The sequence below is a fragment of the Pleurodeles waltl genome, chromosome 3_1 (assembly GCF_031143425.1).
Source record: "Pleurodeles waltl isolate 20211129_DDA chromosome 3_1, aPleWal1.hap1.20221129, whole genome shotgun sequence".
NCBI classification, from domain to species: Eukaryota; Metazoa; Chordata; class Amphibia; order Caudata; family Salamandridae; genus Pleurodeles; species Pleurodeles waltl.
In genome coordinates, this window is record NC_090440.1 from 1,397,140,199 (window position 1) to 1,397,164,604 (window position 24,406).

Genomic DNA, 24,406 nt, shown 5'->3' on the forward strand with positions numbered 1-24,406 from the left:
GCACACCCCGGAACCTGGAATGTTCTGTTAACCTTTGCACCCTGAAAAGGGATTTTTCATTGCTCTTGGCAGGAGTACATTTTCAATCATTGCCAAGTTGTGAACATAGAGGTGTTTCTGAATACCTACAAACACCAAACTTTGAAGACATATTGGGCCATATTTATACTTTTTGATGCACAACTGCGCCAACGCAGTTGTGCGTCAAAAATGTTAACGCCGGCTAACGCCATTCCAAAGCGCCATGCGGGTGCCTTATTTATGGAATGACGTTAGCCAGCGGAGATGACTGGTGTGCGTCAAAAAAAATGACCCACACCAGGCAGCGCCGGCGTAGGGGAAAATGGAGCTTGGGCGTCAAAAAATGGGGAAAGTCGGTCTGAGGCAAAAAATCTGCCTCAACCCGATTAGCGCCATTTTTTTTTACTCTCACCCTCTATTGACATGACTCCTGTCTTAGCAAAGACAGGAGTCATGCCCCCTTGCCCAATGGCCATGCCCAGGGGACTTCTGTCCCCTGGGCATGGCCATTGGGCATAGTGGCATGTAGGGGGGCACAAATCAGGCCCCCCTATGCCACAATAAAAATTTTAAAAAAATACTTACCTGAACTTACCTTAAGTTCCCTGGGATGGGTCCCTCCATCCTTGGGCGTCCTCCTGGGGTGGGCAAGGGTGGCAGGGGGTGTCCCCGGGGGCATAGGAGGGCACCTCTGGTCTCCTTCCGAGCCCACAGGTCCCTTAACACCTGCCCTGACCAGGCGTTAAGAAATGACGCAAAAGCGGCTGGACGTCTTTTTTTTGACCCGCCCACTCCCGTGCGCCATTTTTGCACGGGAGTTTAAATAAGGCGCACATGCCTTGGAGTCATTTTTTAGACGGGAACGCCTACCTTGCATATCATTAACGCAAGGTAGGTGTCCACGCTAAAAAATGACGCAAACTCCAAGATCTTTGGCGCTAGATGGGTCTAACACCAAAGTATAAATATGGAGTTAGCTTTGCGTCGGATTTGCGTAAAAAAAACGACGCAATTCCGGCGCAAACAGAGTAGAAATATGCCCCATTGTGTCCTGGAATGGCCACTCCGAAGCGCTTGCATGGGATTAACTCCTGCTCAGTTTTATTCCTTAAAAGGGTAAGATAACATTTCGGAAAAAGGCTTCCCAGCTGCAAGCTATCTTTTCTGAACTCCTTGAAGAAGAACACAGAGACTTTTGTGTGTTTAAGACAAACTTACAAGGACACCTTGTTTTGTGAATCGGGGACCATAATGAAGTGAGAAACGTCTTTGCATGCTGTCTAGTTAATTACTTTACTTTCCACCCCCCATGGAAGATGCTTATGTTCTAATTATTCACATTTTATCTTTTCCAGTAGTTAAATGTTGAAGACATATTGTAAGCTCCATCCTTGTGAATATACATTCAGCAAAAGACAGCGATACCCAAACACATTATTGTTTTTTTTTTAATTACCAATATATTTGATATAAAAAAGAAATAAGCAAAACAATCAGGATTACATAACAAGAGGATAGGACCATCTCCATATATAATTGGGTGGCTCTAGGTTACCTACGATACATGGGTAAACATGCCTAAAGTAACGATAAATGCCAATTTGTCTGAAGGGAGGACCACGACTTCTGTATAATGCCTCATCATCTATGCTGATGGTTCAGGAGGGGTGTGGGAGAAGACAGGTTTTTTGGGCCCATGGCTCTCAGTTTTACTGCTGGTGTTTTCCAACAGTGACGTACAGGACGATGACTAAGATGAGGAAGACAACTCCTAGGACGATGCCCACAATGTTGAGAATCCTGGAGGTGCGTGAAGCCTTGGAAGCACGCTCTGTGTCACCGATGCCTGCAGCATTCTCCACCTGCAAGGAAGCAAGCAAATCACCAAGAGTATCAAACATAATACCCATACATTAGGAACATCAATCATTCAATGAGGATTTTGTGTTTTGTTTAAACGATTTTAATCATTTCAAGATGAGACCATCCTAGAGGAGAGATCGAGGTCTGTTGAAGTGATACCGACTAACCTCTTTAAGAGAGTTCCCTCTCTTGGGAGCACACTGTGACTTATTCCAGTAACACTGACTAAGCTTCAGGAGAAGACCATGCCTGGGTATGAGTTTGAAGCTTGTTCAAATGATACAACTAGCAAACGTATGAAGATGCCTCCTTTGCAAGGAGACCAAGGCTTACTTTAGTGATACAGACTATTCTCTTTATGAAAAGATCATCCCTGTAGAGGAGGCTGAGGTTTCTTGGATTGATACTGAATAATCACTTTAAGAGCGGACCACTGCAGGGAGGAGCTTAAGGCTGTTCAAGTGATATTGACTAATCCCTTTATGAGGAGACCCTCTCATGGGAAGAGGTAGAACTATGTTTCACTGATACTTATTGCTTTAGGAAGAAACCATGTCTGGGGAGGAGCTCAAAACTTGGTCTATTGATACAGACTAACTACACCATGAGCAGACTTTCCCAAGGAAGGAGGCAGGTACCAGGATACTGCTGTCATTGTCACCCCACAAAACAAGCATTTGCAATGCAATAGGTCTCACATTTGCTTGAGTTAGAGCTATTGGTGTTGTAAATGCATAACTGGACTTTTCTTGCCACATACATTGGTCAACCCTACTGCATAATTTGGTCCTCTCTGCCACATAGATCCAGTAGTCCTGCATATAACTAAAGCACTTCCATTTACCTTCTTCCTCAATCTGCAGCACAAAATGAAAATATTGTCATTATTTATTATATGTTTTTATATTACAACCTAGTGTGGGGACCGAGAGAAGACCTAGGCAGAAAGAGCACACCATGGGGTGAGTTATGGGCAAAAATGTTTTGTAAAAGGAATGCCCCGCAAAGCATTATGGGGCAAGTTTCTGAGTGCAGCGAATATTGTAGTATCTTGACTGCTATGCTCAGAACAGCTCCTAGAGTGCACCACTATGAAAATAACATTTGTAAGAAACATGGTCATGTAACCATGTAGTCGCCCCTAGAGAACATAACCACATAAAAAGAGAATGCCAGAACGTAATGCAATGTAACCATATATTTAGCCCCTAGAAGGCATAGTGCATTACACATTTTCAGGTCCAGCAGGCCTGCTAGAGTATTATTACAAACAACCCCTTAAAACACAAACTACTCCCAGACGTTAAACAAAAGTTCCAGCCATGAGAGAACTTAAAAAGACATTGGCTAGTGAGAGTGGCTATTATTTTGCCGTCCCCCCAACTTATAGTGGGAAGCCAGAGATGCCCTAGACACAAAGGATGTGTAGTGCTGAACATTTTGAAGGAGTTCCTATTGTCTTAGGACCACCACACTGTAAGCTACGGGCAAACATCTTTTGTAAAAGGACTATATGGAAAGCATTATGAGGCAAGTTTCCGAGTGCAGTGAATATTGTAGTAACTTGATTGTAATGCTCAAACACCCCCTAGAGGACACCATAATAAAAATAGCTTTTTTAAGAAACATGGTCATGTAACCATATTGACAGCCCATAGAGGGCATAACAGCAAAACAATCACACTTACCACCAGCTTCAAATTGGTGGTAACCCATTCGCAAATGGGAAGGGGTGCCTAAGGGACCCCCTTCCCCTTTGCAATGGGGTTGTGTAGTAAAGTACCCTTGTTTGTATGGTTGCCCCCCCACACTTTTTGCCTAGATATCAGCGGTACAGCAGGTGGCCCCGGGGCCAGGGCCCTAAGTTGCTCACTGCAGCCTGAATTCTTTCTGTTTTGTTATTGCCCAGCCAGGGCCCGAATGTACTTGCTTGCATTTGAGGCCATTGCACCCTTACTACGCCATGGTTACGCCTAGCAATTAAAGGGTACCGATATACAGCCAAAGCTACCACCCTATACCCTTAAAAAGTTGACCATTAAGCCATTAAAATCACAGCGCCTCGTACATGGACATGTAAACTCAACACCACTGGTTCTATAAAACCCATGGTAGTCCAGTCCCTTTCCTGGTTGCAGAGCACACCCTGACCACAAGCTCCTGTATTGTTAGTCTCAGTAGAGAGGCCTGAGAATGGGTAAAAAAAAATCAGTCTTAGTTTGTACGAGTGGGCAGTGAAAGGAGCTGCCATTGGTGGGTAGTGTGAAATTTTACCACTGGAGGCCATTGAAAAAGCATGGGACTGCTGGACGAAGTGAAAATCTGGCATGTGGTGGCAACGTGAGCTAATAACTGGTTGGCAGTCAGAGGAGCAGGTACTTGTGGACAAGAGGTAGGTGTGCACTTGTTGCATCAGCGTGAACAGATGCTACTAGTGGGTAGTCAGAGAAGGTGGCAGCATGATAAGTGGGCAGTGCACAACAATACAACGACCTGGCATTGGTAGGCAATCTGAGCACTAGTGCAAACGAAGAGCATGACATGTTTGTACTTGTGGACACTGCAAGAAGGTGGCACTGGGGAGTAGTTTACGTTTTGGGACTCTTACAGTGTGAGGAGCTGGCTTGGTGTGTGGAGATGGCTCTTGTGAGCAGTTTGACAAGCAGACATTGGTGGACCGTATGGGAAGCAGGTAGCAGTGGGCAATTTCTGAAGCCTGGGTTGGTGGCCAGAAAATCAGCTACCTGCTCACAGGGAAAACTGAAAAGTAATAAGCATGGCATCTCAAAAGCTGGAAGGGGTGGGGAATAGTCACACAGCAGCTTGATTATGGCCAGTCCGGCAAGTCTTTCAGAGGTACTGGATGATGAGGAAATGCCTAATTCTGAAGCTCATTCCACTTCTGTTTGAGTCTCACAAACTGTGCCCAAGTGTCCAATGGCCACTCCTCTGCAATGGCGGAGGAGCGTCGCCCTACTGGCCAAGAGCCAGCAGCTGAAAAATAAAGTGATATTTTATTATTGTTTTATTTTTCAGCTGCTGGCTTAGCCAGCGTGTGCAGAGAGGGGCGGGTCAGACCATGGGAGGGAGAAGTGGACTCAAAATGTTAGTTTGGCAGGCAATCTTAGACTGGCCAAACTGACATGCACACTCAAGTTTCTCCAACCCAGCTGGGTTGCAGAGACAGGTTGGAGAAACAGCACAGACTCCCATGCACTGTCTGAGCAGCAGACCATGCCGCTTAGACCAATCCTGGCACTGCTTTTATACTAGGTATAGTATGAGAACAGCGCCTGGTTTGTGTGGGGAGTCTGTGATGGTGTCCTAGGGACTGCTGGGAACCATCAGGAGCTGGAAAGAAGAGGAGTGAAGAGGTCGCCGGCAGGACAGATACATTTTATTTCCCCCTGTCCTCTCCCTTGAGATTTGTGGCAGCCACCACTGCAAGTGTCCCCATGCATGTCTGCCCTCCGTTCACTGACCCCTCTGTTTCTGCTCTTTGCTCAGACTTGGACAATCACTCTTAAAAACATCCCTTTTCTGCTCTGCTCTTGGAACTTTTAGTTGTTTGTGAAGTAACTTTTTCTAGGAAGTCGGCAGAATGGCTGGAAGGAAATGCTAGAAAGGCCAATTTCAAGTAGAAAGAGGATAGGATTGGAGGGGTAGGGGAGCTTCTCCTCTGAAGAACCAGCAGCCTTCGTGCACGGGGGGGGTACCAAGGGCAGAACAAGAACGGGGATCTGTAAGTGGCAGGACGTAAGGTTCTCAGGAGCAGAGGCACCCAAGCAGGCAACTAGTATGAAACAGGAACGGATGCAAAGGGGCAGGGCCGGCTTTAGCGCTAGTGACGCCAAGTGCAACAATGTTTTCTAGAGCCCCAAATGACCTCCTTCTCCCCTGATTCCGCCACTACCACCCACCGTCAGTACCTCTCATCTCTCCATAGCTCCTCTCTCACATGCATTTAATTTGTTTTATAGCTTTACTCATACTAGCGTAGGACGCCAGAGCACTTTATATCACACACATTATACAGAGACAATGAAGCACACCTGTGAACATCAATTTATAGAAAATGATACATGACATTTATGATTACGAGGTGGAAATATTATAGAAAACAATCATAGGAATTAATGTCATCCATACTAGTAGGCAGTATATTTTAAGAGTGTTTGGTCTGATGAAGTGCAAGCTCAGAATTTGAAAGACACCACAGCAATTGGCAGGGTTGGACTGGGGCAACAATTAGGCCCGGCAGCCAAAAGAAAAGTGGACCACTCTTGCAGATCACAACCTTTTGTAATAAACTGCCTGGTTAGGATCATGGATTTAAATGTTGGCAACAACATACGCAGTAAGGGCATAGACCTAGACTGCCTTTTGTACGTTAACAGGGCTCTTATAGTTATGTTTTTTTAAGTACTTAAGAGAGGTCCCCCAATGCTTAGAGATTGGTGAAAGGTATATTTTTTATTTTACTGCTAACATCACTTGAAAGTAGCAATAAAGGTGATGATGCTACTGTGTAAATGCAAAAATAAAACAAAAGAGTCACTCTCCTCAAATACATGCAGCTTTATATAACACTAAATTGGCGCAAAGGCATCGAAGTGCTTTACATGAGCACCTGATAACATTACAGACGATCAAATTCACTTTTTAGTTCATGCGGATTAACTGATTTGCCTCATAGGATGTTGAGCTGATGCTGGGACTCAAACCTGGTTTACCATTTTAAAAGTGGGCTAAGGCCACAGTTTCTACCTATTGACTGTAGTAATTTATTTATTGCATGCAAAGGAGAATAGCAGAGGCTAATTTATCTTTTGTTTGCTGCTGGCTTCTGGTGGGGCCTGTATGTATGGAGTCAGAATATGGAAAAGCCAATTCCTATTATTTTCAGATCGATATGTTTGTTGTACGAAGACTACAATATCTCAGGTGCAAGGTACATAGCAGGTTTTACTGTTACCATCTAAACAAGTTAGCTCCTAAAATAGTACTTATATAAGCTACCACATATATTGTTTATTACATGTTACCACATATAATGGTCGTTAAATAAGTACCATTATGCTTGGAAACAATAAAACTTGTTATTTACAATGCTTAGAATTCATACCAACTGTGATATTAGGAGTTTCATAAAAACACTTTGTTATATTAAAACTGCATAGCATGGGTGAATATATGCAGTAACCTGATTCCTGCACACTTCTTCTTTCATCTGGCTTTCAAATGGGAGAACTTGTACCCTCTGCCTATAATTTCTGGCCAAAGAAGCATATTCACTTCAACACACAGGGGCTTATTCTAACTTTGGAGGAGTGTTAATCCGTCCCAAAAGTGACGGTAAAGTGACGGATATACCACCAGCCGTATTACGAGTTCCATAGGATATAATGGACTCGTAATACGGCTGGTGGTAAATCCGTCACTTTTCCGTCACTTTTGGGACGGATTAACACCTCCTCCAAAGTTAGAATAACCCCCACAATGTCTTCAAATAGAACCCTTGAGAGGATGGTCTTGAGCGCCTATAACTTGGCATATATTTTATTTCTAAAGACCCCTCAGAAATTAACAAGGCATGCGAGAAGTACAGGAATGCCCCTGATAGCAATACAATATCCTAAATGTGTCATGTAAGGCAAGTGCTGGTTTGTGCATCTACATACTGGAAATAGGTATTTTTACACTCTTGTCTCCAGAGCAGAGACTGCCCTTGATCTTTGATGGAAAAATATAAAATGACTGCATTTGGGCAATGAGTTTATAAACCAGAGTTGCACACCTATTCCATCCAGAGGAGGGAGACAAAAATAACTTAAGAGCTCCCTTGCTGGCCCTCACCAACCCCCTCTTGTTCTCGCACATGCCCCAAGTCCCCTGCAAAGCAAGTGCTAAAGGCTTCCCATAAGCAGCTTCTTCAGGCTGCTGTTACACCTGGAAGGAGTGAGAGGGTCAGGCACACCTCATGCTGTGACAGCCAGAGCAGCCCATTGTCACTCTACCTCAGATAATGAGGTGGCCTGAGTTAATGTGTGTGTGTTTATATATATATATTTGTATGGAAAATGTTACTTACCCAGTAGACATGTTTGTGGCATGTAGTGCTGTAGATTCACATGCTTTGCATAAGTCCGCCATCTAGTATTGGGCTTGGAGTGTTACAAATTGCTTTTCTTAGAAGAAGGTTTTCGAGTCTCGGGATCAAGTGACTCCTCCTCTCGGTTATACTGCACATGGGCATCGAGTTGTTTGTTAGATTGTTTTCCCGCAGGAGAGTGTATATGTATTTTTACAGTAAAGAAATGAGATATCTATGCAATGTATATGCACATTTACAATATATCGTAATACAACAGCCACAGGCTTCCGGGGAGGAGGGAGGTTGCATGGGAATCTACAGCACTACATGCCACGAACAGATGACTACTGGGTAAGTAACATTTTCCATTCAATGGCATGTGTAGCTGTAGATACACCCGCTTTGCATAGACTGTAAAGCAGTCCCCTCCCACAATAAGCGGTGGATAGCCTATAGGAGTTGGAGTAGTTTGAAATAGTTTTAAGCACTGCCTGTCCAACATTTGCTTGTTGGCGAGATAATATATCCACACAGTGGTGTTTAGTAAGTGTGTGTGGTGTAGACCATGTGCCTGCTTTACATATGTCTGCCATTGGTATTCTCCCTAAGAATGCCATTGAAGCTCCTTTTTTCCAAGTGGAATGTGCTTTAGGAGTTACTGGTAACTGTCTTTTAGCTTTAAGGTAGCAATTTTGAATACACTTCAATATCCATCTGGATAATCCATTTGTTTTTTAAAAAGGATCACCTTTGTGAGGTTCTGGAAATGCCACAAAGAGTTGTTTGGATTTTCTGAAATCTTTTGTTCTGTCTATATAGTATATATATGAGAGCTCTTATAACATCAAGGGTGTGAAGATCTCTTTGAGCAACTGAATCTGGCTGTGGAAAGAAGACTGGCAATTCCACTGACTGATTGATATGAAAAGGTGAAACTGCCTTTGGTAGGAATTTTGGATTTGTTCTAAAAACTATTTTCTCTTTATGAATTTGAAAGAAAGATTCTTCTAAAGTGAATGCTTAAATTTCCCTAACTCTCTTAAAGAAGTGATTGCTACTAAGAGAGCAACTTTCCATGATAAAAACTGTAGAGTACAAGAATGCATGGGTGCAATTGGTGACCCCATAAGTCTTGTGAGTACAATATTAAGATTCCACACAGGGGCTGGAGGAGCCCTAGGTGGAATAACCCTTTTAAGACCTTCCATAAAAGCCTTTATAATAGGAATCCTAAACTGGGAAGTATGTTGTCTGTTTTGGAGGTAAGCAGCTATAGCTGTTAAATGAATCCTAATAGACGAATATGCAAGGTTTGCTTTTTGTAAGTGTAGCAAATACCAAACAATATCCTGTACTGAAGCTTTAAGTGGATCAATGTTTTTGGGCTGACAATAGCAGATAAAACGCTTCCATTTAGCTGCATAACACTGTCTAGTTGTGGGTTTGTGTGCTTCCTTTAAAATATCCATAAATTCAGATGAAAGTTGTAAGTAGCCAAACTCTATGACTTCAGGAGCCAAACCGCCAGGTTGAGCATGCTGGGATTTGGGTGTCTGACTTGACCCCTCCTCTGAGTCAACATATCTGGTCTGTTTGGTAGTTTGTGGTGTGGTACTATGGACAGGTCTAGTAGTGTTGTGTACCAATGTTGAAGTGCCCGCATGGGAGCTATCAGTATCATGGTGAGTGAGGTTTGTCTCATCTTTTTTTATACAAAATGGAATTAGTGGGAGAAGTGGAAAAGCATACGCAAATATCCCTGACCAATTCATCCATAGAGCATTGTCTCTGGATTAAGGGTGAGGGTACCTGGATGCGAAGCTTTGGCATTTTGCATTTTCTTTTGTAGCAAAAAGGTCTATGTCTAGGGTTCCCCATATTTGGAAGTATTGTTGAATGACCTGTGGGTGAAACTCTTGAGAGAGCGTAGTTTAAATATTACATATACTAAATGTGAAATGCTTATATCTAACAATGCTACATACAAAACTATCATAAAATATTGTTGTTAAATACATTCTTAACATGATTATAAGTGTGAACCTTCTATTGTGCACATAAAACTAATGTCGAATGAAAGAAATAATTGTTTGCGTTATAACTAATTGAATATGTTAAACTCCTACGAAGATTGCATTAGAACTCATAGGCCTAATAGGCCTTAAATTAGCATGAGTCGAAGTTTTAGCCGTGTAGCTCTCATATTAAAACTTATTTTTCTGTTTTCCAGTGTGCTGATTTGTAAAGGGCCATGACCCAGCATTTGTTCTCTTCTTCTTCGCTTAATGTATCAATGCTAACTTTTCTCATCCGCATGCTAGCTGCTTTAGTATAAGTTTTATACGTTTTGCAGCAATATTAGAAACATTCAAGGACGTTTACCCTGGAAAAGAGAACTTTTGACCTGAGGAATGTGCCAAAAGATGAAGTAACCCCGGATGTGCCACCCACGAAGACACCAATTATGAAGACCAATCAAAATGTTATAAATTATCGTGGGGTGACAATTTGCATTACCTAATGTATAATTTGATAGGCTAAAGATAGTGGGGTATAGCGATTATCCAATAGAATTTTGGGGGAATGTATTTTGGAAAAAGGATAAAAACTCATGACACAGAAGGGTCATTATTATTAGGTAGGGAATGATATTGATTGCATCCAGAAACTCTGTCACTCTGTTTAGTGACTTGAGACTTATTAAAACCATCCTCACCCATAAACTGCCCTTTTCCACTTATCCTCCTTATGAAGGAAGTGCCCATTTTTGCCCTTTATTTAAGTCCTGACTGTTGGCGATCTAACTGATGTCCTGAAGACGAAGATTGATCCTGTATGCTGACTTATACCGAGGAGGGTAATTATGACAATGCTATTGTAATTTGTCTGTTTGCTTTTCCTTTCTAGGTACCAACTGCTGTATTTTTTAATAGAGACCTTAGTCAGATGTTTTCCAAATTTGTGTTCAAAATTATTTTGCATGAAGCCCAACATGCTGATGCTAATTAGTGGTTAGGCTAGGTAATCACTTTGACTGACGCAAATAGACGAGACTGACATTGTACTGTGCTAAACTGAGATGTATACATTATTATATGTATTCTAACCTATGTTTATCTTACGTTGGTGCTTTTATGTTCGTGATATTTGCATTGTCAAAATCTTATCACAGTTGCCATATCGTGACTATGCTCTTTTGCTTCTTGGTTTTGAGATTGATACTCTTATTGTTAGATTGTAATCAATAGGGAATAAAATTCACAAAACTCCAAATAAAGGTGTGGTTATTCATGGCTGAAAGGTCATGGTTGCGCTGAACAGTTTGATACATGTTTTTATCTAAAGTAAAGTATATTGTGGTGATTTATGTTGATAACATCATTGACATATTGCTCAACATATTGATTAGTTATCTAGTCCTACGGTGTCTCACCACTGGGTCAAAAGATTCATCAGCCTAAAATGAGTCCTGATGTATATAAAATTGACATAAAGGGACGCGTTAACAGTTTGGTAGCAGAGCGACGGTTTGGCCCTTGGGGGCCCTAGGACGGAGATTCATTGTTTGATTTGTTTTTCTGTGATAATACAAATTGGAGACATGATGGGTTTCTAAGTTCACCATGACTTTCCCGGGATCTCGGAGCCTGCCTAAGTGAGTTGGGGAATGTTCTCGGCACTATAGTGTATGTGGTTATGGTCTTTGCGCTTGCCTGAGCTTACACATTTTGCAGGTGATTGTGAAAATTTGTGTGTATTTAGGCCAAACTAAGTGTTGTTTAGTAGGAGTGGGCATACTCAACAGTATAAGAGTAGGGAAGTCGGTGTACTTCATGTGAATGTAGCGCTTGATGCTCAAAATTATCCACGTGGTTGGTCGTTGTGTACGGACCTGTTGAGGTCTAAGACTCCGGAGTATGAAGACAAATGTGGTTTATGTTGTAATCTGTGCGGTTTAATAGGTCAATTGGGCGTGGTTGACAAGTCAAGTTTGAGTCATAGTGTGTGAAAGTCTTCGATGGAGATTTGGTAAGTTCTAAAGTGCACTAGAATAAGCCATTGACAAGTCGAGAGTGGAATTTGCGGGTCGAATTCTGCTTGCGTATGCGGGAACTGATAAGGAGAGAGTAGCGGCCGAGGCTTCAAGTAAAATCTCTGTAAAGTTCTGAAGCGAATGTGTTACCCTTCCTGTAGTAAACCGGCAGATTTGTGTTGTTATTTAAGGTGCTCGCAATAATCGCATTAGTTTATGTGAGATTGTATGGGTTCAGTGAGGAGCGGATGAGCTGCGAGACTTTGTCAGCTGCAGTGTGTGTGAGTGTGACATCAGTGGTGCCGCGCTGAGATAGGTCAGTTGTCGAGAGGGGTCGCGCACGGATTGGCTGCCGTCCGTGAGAGGCAGTAGACGGAATAAGGCGGGTGAAGAGTGTCCTGGGAACTAAGTCATTTCTGATTAAATACAAAATAAGAGAATCACAGAAATGAATTTTGTTAAAGCATTTAAGAGCGCTCTGAAAGGAGAAGTATATATTGTTGCAACCGATGGGGAGCCTACATCACCTGAGGGTACTCCAGCTTATATAGTCATGGAAGAGAAAGGTGTTGCGCCTTGTTTATGGATGAAACAATGGCGCAAATTAACAGAGAAGGAGGGATGCCTAGCATTTCCAGAGCATGGGACATTTAATCCAAAAGTACTGGAAAATTTGAGGTGGATGTTAAGTACACATAAAACACCTCTGAGACCAGCTCAGTATGAGGCTTTGGCAATTTGGGACTTGATGGCTCTTAAACATAGACAAGAAAGGTTTCAGAGAAGGCTGAGAAGGGCAGAAAAATCCTATGCAGAAGCTAGGTGGGATAATGAGAACAAAATGTGGAGACGGGGGATTGTAGATGGGTTGAAATTATTCCCAGCAATAACACAGGGAGAAGAGACGCAGGGAAAGAAAGCCTCCTGTAAAACCGACAAAGATTCAGGCAAATCCAAAGAGAATAAAAGATCTTGGGAAGAGGACGATGATTCAGACGATGAGGAATTGATGGACAGATTATTACACGACCGCCCGCCACCATATGCGGTGAGCGGCAATGCTTCAAGTACTAGCCTGGATCCTGCGAACCAGACGCAGGAATAGGGAGTTACTGATACGGCACAGACTAGCGATACAGCCTTGATACAGAATGATGTCAGTGTACCCACTGCACCAGACATACCGATAGAGTTGCAACCTCCACCACAGATACAGAGAATTTATCCTGATGTTCCAGTGCTTGAGACAACTACGAATTTGATAGTGCCACCAGACCCGATATACACAAAGCCAAAGTTAATACAAATCGAATCAACTCCGAAATTAATGTCTCAACCACAGCCACAGTTGATACCAGGGTACAACCCAGTAGCGGGTCCTCCGTTAGTGCTGGTTCCAGGTACACTGGAACAGACATATGGAGTTGCTGCTCCAAGAAGTTTGGGTCCGGGTCAGACACCTGCCGCTATATCGTTACCCATTACTGTTGGTCCACCAGTGCCATTATACGCACAGGGTAAAACGGGTGTGTGTGATAAGGGAGTGATGACTCAGGAGGCAATAAGAGGAGGGTCCTTAGAACCTCCACAGATAATGGCCCCTGGGGAACAAGTAATTGAACAGCCAAGGCCCTTAATGGATCTTAGTCCAGTAGGAGCACCTCTCGAAGCAATGCGTCAAGCAGGGTTGGGAGTTTTAACTCCCCAAACTATGAGTACGAATACCTCACATTCTCCAATGATGCATGCAGGGAACATTTCATTGCAAGGTTTTACAGTCCAACAGTTAAATGAATGGTTAGAAAAGACTTATACTTCACAGAAAACTGCAGTGGTTGCAGTTGAACCAGAGAAAGAAAAACAAGATGAATACCTGAACTTTGTACGCTTAGGGGCGGAAGCTGCTGAGTTGATAGAAGGGACAATGGGAGTAAATAGATTGGAGTCCTATACAGAGGCAGAGTTGAGATACCTATGCCCCAAGATTACCAAGGAGGTAGGCAAAGTACATCAGAGATTAGCGAACTTAGCAGACAAATACAATATTGATATCGGAAACACTAAGCATTTGAAAAGGAGTTACAGATTAGATTTTGATTCGAAAGATTTTGAACACATGAGGTCTGCAGGAATGAAGGCACATTTGAGAGAACTGTTGCAAAGAGCACAAATTTAGGGTGCACTGGAAAAATGGGAAGGCAGATGGGCAAAGAAAAGAGATAAGGGAAAAAGTGACAGCCCAGGTTCTAATCAAGCCAAGACCTCACCTGATTTGGAATCAGTAAAAATGTTACCTATGAGAGAAACAGCCGGTGGTGTTTTAGTTCATGTGCCCTGGACTAGAGGAGACATTCTATCCTTTACTAATGATTATCCCAGATTGAGAGAGAAACCGATCGAGTGGTATCAATAAACAGATAGGTTTGTGAAACTTGCAAAGTGTCTTTGGGAAGACTTGAACACCTTGTTTGAGATCATTGTTCCGCCTGATTTGTGGCTTGAGTGCAAGAGAGGGGTAGACTGGCCGACAAAGGAGCCGGCAAGAGATAAGGTGACCGGGGCACCTTCAGAAGAGGTGATGAAGTATTACCATAAAGTAATTGAGTTTTTAAAACAAAAGGTTTCGCCGAAAGTGACTGACTGGCAGAAAATCGACCGGACCTCTCAAGAGGTTAAAGAGTCAATACATGCTTATTACAAGAGATTGTTAAAAGCGTTTAAGCATTACAGTGGTACTGAGACTATTGAACTGAAGGACATGAACCATCTTGTGTTTAGATTCGTCGAAGGGTTGAGACCAGAAGTTAGCCAAATGATTAAGAATCATCTGATTTGTTGGCAAGCTAAACCGATTGATGAGGTGTTGCAGTATGCAAAATACTGTAGTGATGAGATTGAGTTAAAGCAGAAAATGTTGAAGGAAAAGGTGATGGTGATGCAGATAAGGGCTGCACAGGCAGGAATACAGGGAAATGGAGTTCAACAGATGATACAGCAGCAACCGCAAATGAATGGTGTGTTTCAGACCCAACCGAGGGGTCGAGTTCGTGGGATTGTGAACCGTGGTTCAGATATGAATACTGTTGTTATTCAAAATGACACACAAGGGGTAAAGAAGATGTCACCTTGTCACGCGTGCGGGGGTGTGGGGCACTGGAAACGGGAGTGCCCGAATATGGTGCAGGATGGTACAGTTCAGTAGAGCACTAATGTTGGTACATTACAAAATTCACGAGGCCCAAAATTAAGACATCAGAATCCAAATTTTCAGAACAACTTGCTACAAATGCAAAGGGTATAGCCCATGCAACAGATGCAAATGCCGCGTTTTCAGTCAATACAAATGCAACCAGTGCAGCAGGGTACAGCCCATGCAACAGATGCAAATGCCGCGTTTTCAGTCAATACAAATGCAACCAGTGCAGCAGCAGATTCCTATGGTGCCTAGACAGCAAATGCAATTACCAATAGCTCCGATGACACAGCAACATGTGATGCTTCCTCAGCAGGTCACAGGCCACGTAACAAATCAAAACAATACTGTACAACAGTTCCCATTACGAGGAGAAAATGGTATGAATGAAGATTGGTCAGATGACAGCTCAGACAGTGAAGAGTGCAGGCTTGCAGCATCCTTAGAGGTAGATCAGAGAGGCCTATACGTTGAGGGAAAGGTGATGGGGTATAGGGTTACATTTCTGGTTGATACAGAAGCCACACGCTCTACAGTCAGAAGTGCTGAAGTTCTGAGATTACCACTGTCAGGGCGTACTATACGAGTGGTTGGAGTAGCAAATCAGTATCTGACTAACCCCATTACAGATCCAGTACAGGTTGAGATTGGCAACTTCCAGGGACTACATAGGTTTGTAGTATGTGACTCAAGTCCGGTATCCCTACTGGGAAGAGACTTAGGGGGTCATTCCGACCCTGGCGGTCTATGACCGCCAGGGCGGAGGGCAGCGGAAGCACCGCCAACAGGCTGGCGGTGCTTCTTGGGCTATTCTGACCGCGGCGGTAAAGCCGCGGTCAGAAAAGGGGAACCAGCGGTTTCCCGCCGGTTTTCCCCTGGCCCAGGGAATCCTCCATGGCGGCGCTGCTTGCAGCGCCGCCATGGGGATTCCGACCCCCTTCCCGCCAGCCTGTTTCTGGCAGTCTTCACCGCCAGAACCAGGATGGCGGGAACGGGTGTCGTGGGGCCCCAGGGGGCCCCTGCACTGCCCATGCCACTGGCATGGGCAGTGCAGGGGCCCCCTCACAGGGCCCCATACAGATTTTCACTGTCTGCTTAGCAGACAGTGAAAATCGCGACGGGTGCCACTGCACCCGTCGCACCCCTGCAACTCCGCCGGCTCCATTCGGAGCCGGCTTCCTCGTTGCAGGGGCTTTCCCGCTGGGCCGGCGGGCGGCCTTTTGGCGGTCGCCCGCCGGCCCAGTGGGAAAGTTGGAATGGCCGCTGCGGTCTTTTGACCGCGGGGCGGTCATTCAGCGGTAACCGCATGGCGGGCGGCAACCGCCGCCCGCCGTGGCCAGAATGACCGCCTTAATATGCAAAACAAAATGCTCAATCACCTGTTCCAATGATGGAATTGAGGTACAGACAAACAGTGACGATAAAGGAGATGAAAGTCAAGTTTTTTAAGAAGAAGCAGGAACAAATGAGGACTATCCTCTGATTACTTTATTCCCAATGCATACCTTGATCGACTTACCTGTCGAATTGCAAGGGACAGTAACAGAAAAGGTGTGGGACTTAACTGGAAAAGAAGTAGGATTGATAAAGGGAGTAGAACCAGTTAAAGTTCAGATAAAACCAAATGCAGAGTTCCCACAAGTGCCACAATACCACATGACCCAAGATGTTCTTATCGAAGTGTCACAAATAATTGCAGATTTTCTCAGACAGGGAGTTCTGAAAGAGGTTTTGAGCAGTCCATGTAACTTTCCCATAATGGGGTTAAAGAAGCCTTGTGGAAAAGTTCGAATTGTGCAGGATCTGAGAAAAATAAATGAAATTGTGATAAAGTGTTGCCCTGTGGTGCCCAACCCAGCAGTAATCATGTTTCAGGTCCCCTGTGATGCTGAATGGTTTACCGTAGTAGACCTGTCACAGGCTTTCTTTTCAATACCTCTTCATGAGGACAGTCAATTTTTGTTCAGTTTCAAATTCCTGGATAAGGTGTACAGTTGGTGCAGAATTCCTCAAGGGTTTTCCGAGACACCATCCATCTTCAATCAGATATTGAAGAAGGATCTGGAGCCACTGGTACTGCCTTTTAATTCAACTCTTGTGCAGTACATTGATGACTTGCTAATCGCGTCCAAAACAAGGGACAGTTGCAAGTATGATACCATTGCATTACTGAATCATCTGGGAAAGAACGGACATAAGGTGTCCCCCAGAAAACTACAATACTGTCAGAAGGAGGTGAAATATTTGGGACATTTGATTGAGAAGGGTTCCAGGAAAATATCAAAACAAAGAATAACAGCTGTTTTGCAAATGAACCCTCCAACAACAAAAAGAGATGTTAGGATGTTTTTGGGAATGGTGGGCTGCTGTCGCCAGTGGATACCCAACTTCTCAATCATTTCAAAGCCATTAATAAAACTGACAGTGAAGGAAGTCAAGGATGAACCATATACTATAACATTGTCAAAAGAAGAGTTCGACTCATTTATGGAATTGAAGGAATGCATGTGCAGGGCACCAGCATTGGGAATGCCAGACTACGAGAAACCGTTTTTGTTGTTTTGTCATGAACGTGATGCTTGTTCTTTGTCTGTCTTAACACAGGTCCACGGAGATGCAAATCGCCCTGTAGCATATTTTTCAGCTACCTTGGACCCTGTCGCAGCAGCCTTACCGGGTTGTGTAGGAAAGTACCATCTTGCCTGGCATGTTACCCCCATATTTCACTGTATATATGTTGGTTTAGTTGTATGTGTCACTGGGACCCTGCCAGCCAGGGCCCCAGTGCTCATAAGTGTGCCCTGTATGTGTTACCTGTGTTATGACTAACTGTCTCACTGAGGCTCTGCTAATCAGAACCTCAGTGGTTATGCTCTCTCATTTCTTTCCAAATTGTCACTAACAGGCTAGTGACCAATTTTACCAATTTACATTGGCATACTGGAACACCCTTATAATTCCCTAGTATATGGTACTAAGGTACCCAGGGTATTGGGGTTCCAGGAGATCCCTATGGGCTGCAGCATTTCTTTTTGCCACCCATAGGGAGCTCTGACAATTCTTACACAGGCCTGCCACTGCAGCCTGAGTGAAATAACGTCTACGTTATTTCACAGCCATTTTACACTGCACTTAAGTAACTTATAAGTCACCTATATGTCTAACCTTTACCTGGTAAAGTTACTTAGTGTGTGGGCACCCTGGCACTCGCCAAGGTGCCCCCACATTGTTCAGGGCCAATTCCCCGGACTTTGTGAGTGCGGGGACACCATTACACGCGTGCACTACATATAGGTCACTACCTATGTGTAGCTTCACAATGGTAACTCCGAATATGGCCATGTAACATGTCTAAGATCATGGAATTGCCCACCAATACCATCCTGGTATTGGGGAGACAATCCCATGATTCCCGGGTCTCTAGCACAGACCCGGGTACTGCCAAACTGCCTTTCCCGGGGTTTCACTGCAGCTGCTGCTGCTGCCAACCCCTCAGACAGGTTTCTGCCCTCCTGGGTTCCAGCCAGGCTTGGCCCAGGAAGGCAGAACAAAGGACTTCCTCAGAGAGAGGGTGTTACACCCTCTCCCTTTGGAATAAGGCATCAGGGCTGGGGAGGAGTAGCCTCCCCCAGCCTCTGGAAATGCTTTGATGGGCACAGATGGTGCCCATCTCTGCATAAGCCAGTCTACACTGGTTCAGGGATCCCCCAGCCCTGCTCTGGCGCGAAACTGGACAAAGGAAAGGGGAGTGACCACTCCCCTGACCTGCACCTCCCCTGGGAGGTTCCCAGAGCTCCTCCAGTGTGCTCCAGACCTCTGCCATCTTGGAAACAGAGGTGCTGCTGGCACACTGGACTGCTCTGAGTGGCCAGGGCCAGAAGGTGACGTCAGAGACTCCTTCTGATAGGCTCCTTCAGGTGTTGCTAGCCTATCCTCTCTCCTAAGTAGCAAACCCTCTTTTCTGGCTATTTAGGGTCTCTGCTTTGGGGAATTCTTTAGATAATGAATGCAAGAGCTCATCAGAGTTCCTCTGCATCTCTCTCTTCAACTTCTGCCAAGGAATCGACTGATGACCGCGCTGGAAGCCTGCAAAACTGCAACAAAGTAGCAACGACGACTACTTCGACACTGTAACGCTGTTCCAGCCGCCTTCTCGACTGTTTTCCGGGTGGTGCATGCTTTGGGGGTTGTCTGCCTCCTCTCTGCACTAGAAGCTCAGAAGAAATCTCCCGTGGGTCGACTGAATCTTCCCCCTGCAACCGCAGGCACCAAAGAACTTCATCACCGGTCCTCTGGGTCTCCTCTCAGCATGACGAGCGAGGTCCCTTGAACTCAGCAACTCTGTCCAAGTGACTCGCACAGTCCAGTGACTCTTCAGTCCAAGTTTGGTGGAGGTAAGTCCTTGCCTCCCCACGCCAGCCTGCATTGCTGGGAACCGCGTGTTTTGCAGCTACTCCGGCTCCTGTGCACTCCACGAAGATTTCCTTTGTGCACAGCCAAGCCTGGGTCCACGGCACTCTAACCTGCATTGCACGACCTCCTGAGTTGTCCTCCGGCGGCGTGGAACTCTCTTGTGCAACTTCGGGTGAGCACCATTTTACTCCACTTTGTAGTGCCTGTTCCGGCACTTCTGCGGGTGCTGCCTGCTTCTGAGAGGGCTCCTTGTCTTGCTGGATGCCCACTCTGTCCCCTCACGCAATTGGTGAGATCCTGGTCCCTCCTGGGCCACAGCAGCATCCAAAAACCCTAACTGCGAGCTTTGCAGCTAGCAAGGCTTGTTTGCAGTCTTTCTGCGGGAAAACACTTCTGCACAACTCTTGACGATGTGGGACATCCATCCTCCAAAGGGGAAGTTTCTAGCCCTTGTCGTTCATGCAGAATGCTCAGCTTCTACCATCCGGTGGCAGCTTCTTTGCATCCACAGCTGGCATTTCCTGGGCATCTGCCCACTCCCGACTTGATCGTGACTTTTGGACTTGGTCCCCTTGTTCCACAGGTACTCTCGTCTGGAAATCCATTGTTGTTGCATTGCTGGTGTTGGTCTTTCCTGCAGAATTCCCCTATCACGACTTCTGTGCTCTTTGGGGAACTTAGGTGCACTTTGCACCCACTTTTCAGGGTCTTGGGGTGGGCTATTTTTCTAACCCTCACTGTTTTCTTACAGTCCCAGCGACCCTCTACGAGGTCACATAGGTTTGGGGTCCATTCGTGGTTCGCATTCCACTTCTAGAGTATATGGTTTGTGTTGCCCCTATCCCTATGTGCCCCCATTGCATTCTATTGTGACTATACATTGTTTGCACTGTTTTCTATTGCTATTACTGCATATTTTGGTATTGTGTACATATATCTTGTGTATATTTGCTATCCTCATACTGAGGGTACTCACTGAGATACTTTGGCATATTGTCATAAAAATAAAGTACCTTTATTTTTAGTATATCTGTGTATTGTGTTTTCTTATGATATTGTGCATATGACACTAGTGGTACTATAGGAGCTTCACTCGTCTCCTAGTTCAGCCTAAGCTGCTCTGCTAAGCTACCTTTTCTATCAGCCTAAGCTGCTAGACACCCCTCTACACTAATAAGGGATACCTGGGCCTGGTGCAAGGTGTAAGTACCCCTTGGTATTCACTACAAGCCAGTCCAGCCTCCTACATTGGTTGTGCAGCGGTGGGATCAGTACTTTGCAACTACTTACCACTTTTGTCATTGTACTTTTCATAAGAGAAAAATATACAAAACAAGTTCAGTGTATGTACACCTAACCAAAAAGTTTTGCTTTTCTTCTCTCACTTCTTTTCTAAGTGCTGAAAAGTACCTCTAAACTTTCTAAAAAGTTCTTAAAAAGTTTTAAAAGTTTTTTTTCTGTCTTTCCAAAAGTTCTGAAAAACTTTTTTCACACTTTTTCTACCCCCTAAACACTGTCTAAAATGTCTGGTACAGGCCAAACTCTTGATCTGTTCAACATAACTTATGACAACCTAAGCTGGAAGGAAGCAAGGAGTCCCTGTGTAGATAGAGGTTTAGGGGTAGGGAAGAATCCCTCAAGACAACTGTTGGTTAATATGCTCATTGAACAAGATAAGACCTTAGGTGGCACTTCTGGGGAGAAATTAGCTGATGGTTCCCACTCTGATTCTGGGGCACCCCTAGCAAAAGATGTGGGAGGGAAGCTTTCCAACCTGCCACCTAACATGGCTGGTACTGATGTGAATTCACATCACAGTAAGAGTGTTGTCTCACATCACAGTAATAGTGTTGTTTCTCATAATAGTGGAATTATCACTTCTGTAGTCCAGAATGTTAGTGTGATATCTGTTAGGGCCAGGTCTCCTTCTGTTCATTCTCACCATTCTTCTGTTTCAAGACATGCCCTACCCACCCACCCCTATGACAGAGTGTTAGAAAGGGAGCTCAATAGATTGAGAGTGGAACAATCCAGGCTGAAGCTCAAGAAGCAACAGCTGGATTTAGATAGGCAGTCTTTAGAAATAGAAAGAGAAAGACAGAAATTGGGTTTAGAACCCCATGGTGGCAGCAGCAGTATTCCAAATAGTCATCCTACAAAAGAGCATGATTCTAGGAATCTGCATAAGATAGTTCCCCCTTACAAGGAGGGGGATGACATTAACAAGTGGTTTGCTGCACTTGAGAGGGCCTGTGTTGTACAGGATGTCCCTCAAAGGCAGTGGGCTGCTATCCTATGGCTATCTTTCAGTGGAAAGGGTAGGGATAGGCTCCTTACTGTAAAAGAAAGTGAGGCCAATGATTTCAAAGTTCTTAAGAATGCACTCCTAGATGGTTATGGCTTAACCACTGAACACTACAGGATGAAGTTCAGAGAGACCAAAAAGGAGTCTTCACAAGACTGGGTTGATTTCATTGACCATTCAGTGAAGGCCTTGGAGGTGTGGTTACATGGCAGTAAAAGTTACTGATTATGAAAGCCTGTATAACTTAATCCTGAGAGAGCATATTCTTAATAATTGTGTGTCTGATTTGTTACACCAGTACCTGGTGGACTCTGATCTGACCTCTCCTCAAGAATTGGGAAAGAAGGCAGACAAATGGGTCAGAACAAGGGTGAACAGAAATGTTCATACAGGGGGTGACAAAGATGGCAAGAAGAAGGATGTTAAGTCTTCTGACAAGGGTGGGGACAAATCTAAAAATGAGTCTTCATTAGGCCCACAAAAACACTCTGGTGGGGGTGGTGGGCCCAAATCCTCTTCAAATCAAAACAAAGAAAAGAAACCATGGTGCTATTTATGTAAAATAAAAGGCCATTGGACAACAGATCCCAGTTGTCCAAAGAAAAGCACCAAGCCTCCTACCACGACAACCCCTGCTGCTACACCTAGTGCCCCTAGTAATAGCAGTGGTGGTGGGAGCAAACCTACTAATAGCCAATCCAAGAGAGTAGCTGGGCTCACTTTTGGTCATTTAGTTGGGGTTGGTCTTGTTAGGGAGACCACAGAGGCTGTGTTAGTCTCTGAGGGGGCTATTGATTTAGCCACCTTGGTTGCTTGTCCCCTTAATATGGATAAGTACAAGCAACTACCCCTAATAAATGGTGTTGAGGTTCAGGCCTACAGGGACACAGGTGCCAGTGTTACCATGGTAATAGAGAAACTGGTCCACCCTGAACAACACCTACTTGGTCACCAGTACCAAGTAACCGATGATGATAACAACACACTTAGCCACCCCATGGCTGTTGTAAATCTCAACTGGGGGGGGGGGTTACTGGTCCAAAGAAAGTTGTGGTTGCCTCAGATTTACCTGTAGACTGTCTACTAGGAAATGATTTAGAGACATCAGCTTGGTCAGGTGTGGAGTTGGAGGCTCATGCAGCAATGCTGGGCATTCCAGGGCATATTTTTGCTTTAACCAGGGCTCAGGCCAAAAAGCAAAAAGGACAGGGTGACTTGGATCCTGGAAGAATGGACCAAGTGCTCCCTAAAGCTAGGGTTAGTAGAAGTAAATCACTACCTACTATCCCTCCCTCTACAGTGGATTCTACTTCTGAGGAAGAAGAATTTCCACCCTGTGCAGAACCTACACCAGAGGAGCTGGAAGCAGACACTGCTGAGCTTTTGGGTGAAGGGGGGCCTGCCAGGGAGGAGGTGAGTGTGGCACAGCATACCTGTCCCACACTAGAGGGTCTAAGGCAGCAAGCTGTCAAACAAGCAAATGGGGATGTCAGTGACTCTCACAGAGTTTACTGGGAGGACAACCTCTTGTACACTGAAGCAAGGGATCCAAAACCTGGAGCTGCCAGGAGATTGGTGATTCCTCAGGAGTACAGAAAGTTCCTCCTAACTCTAGCCCACGACATTCCCTTAGCTGGACATTTGGGGCAACTGAAAACTTGGGACAGGCTTGTCCCCTTGTTTCATTGGCCTTGAATGTCAGAGGACACAAAGGAATTTTGTAAGTCCTGTGAAACCTGTCAAGCCAGTGGCAAGACAGGTGGCACCCCAAAGGCACCCCTTATCCCACTGCCTGTGGTTGGGGTTCCCTTTGAAAGGGTAGGGGTTGACATAGTTGGCCCCCTTGACCCTCCTACTGCTTCAGGCAATAGGTTTATCTTGGTGGTAGTGGACCATGCCACCAGATATCCTGAAGCAATTCCTCTAAGAACCACTACAGCTCCTGCAGTGGCAAAGGCCCTCCTGGGAATCTTTTCCAGGGTGGGCTTCCCAAAAGAGGTGGTATCAGACAGAGGAAGCAATTTCATGTCTGCTTACTTAAAGGCCATGTGGAAGGAATGTGGTGTTACATACAAGTTCACCACACCCTATCATCCACAAACAAATGGACTGGTGGAGAGATTTAACAAAACTCTCAAAGGCATGATTATGGGACTCCCTGAAAAACTCCGCAGGGGATGGGATATCCTGTTACCTTGCCTCCTTTTTGCTTACAGGGAGGTACCCCAAAAAGGAGTGGGCTTCAGCCCCTTTGAACTCCTATTTGGACACCCTGTAAGAGGTCCTCTAACACTTGTTAAGGAGGGTTGGGAACAACCTTTAAAAGCTCCAAAGCAAGACATAGTGGACTATGTATTTGGCCTAAGATCTAGGATGGCTGAGTACATGAAAAAGGCCAGTAAAAACCTTCAGGCCAGCCAAGAGCTCCAAAAGCAATGGCATGACCAGAAGGCTGTTTTGGTTCAGTACCAACCAGGGCAGAAA

At 44.7% G+C, this 24,406-nt stretch overlaps 1 protein-coding gene across 1 annotated transcript in view; it reads right to left on the reverse strand.

Moving 5' to 3' along the window:
* Positions 1–1,453: 1,453 nt before the first annotated feature.
* Positions 1,454–24,406, reverse strand: part of LOC138285234 (trafficking regulator of GLUT4 1-like) — a 106,590-nt gene continuing 83,637 nt past the window's right edge. Inside the window, exon 2 of the mRNA XM_069224925.1 lies at positions 1,454–1,883. Coding sequence (XP_069081026.1) covers positions 1,731–1,883 — 153 coding nt within the window. The 3' untranslated portion in view covers positions 1,454–1,730. The remainder of the gene's footprint in view (positions 1,884–24,406) is intronic.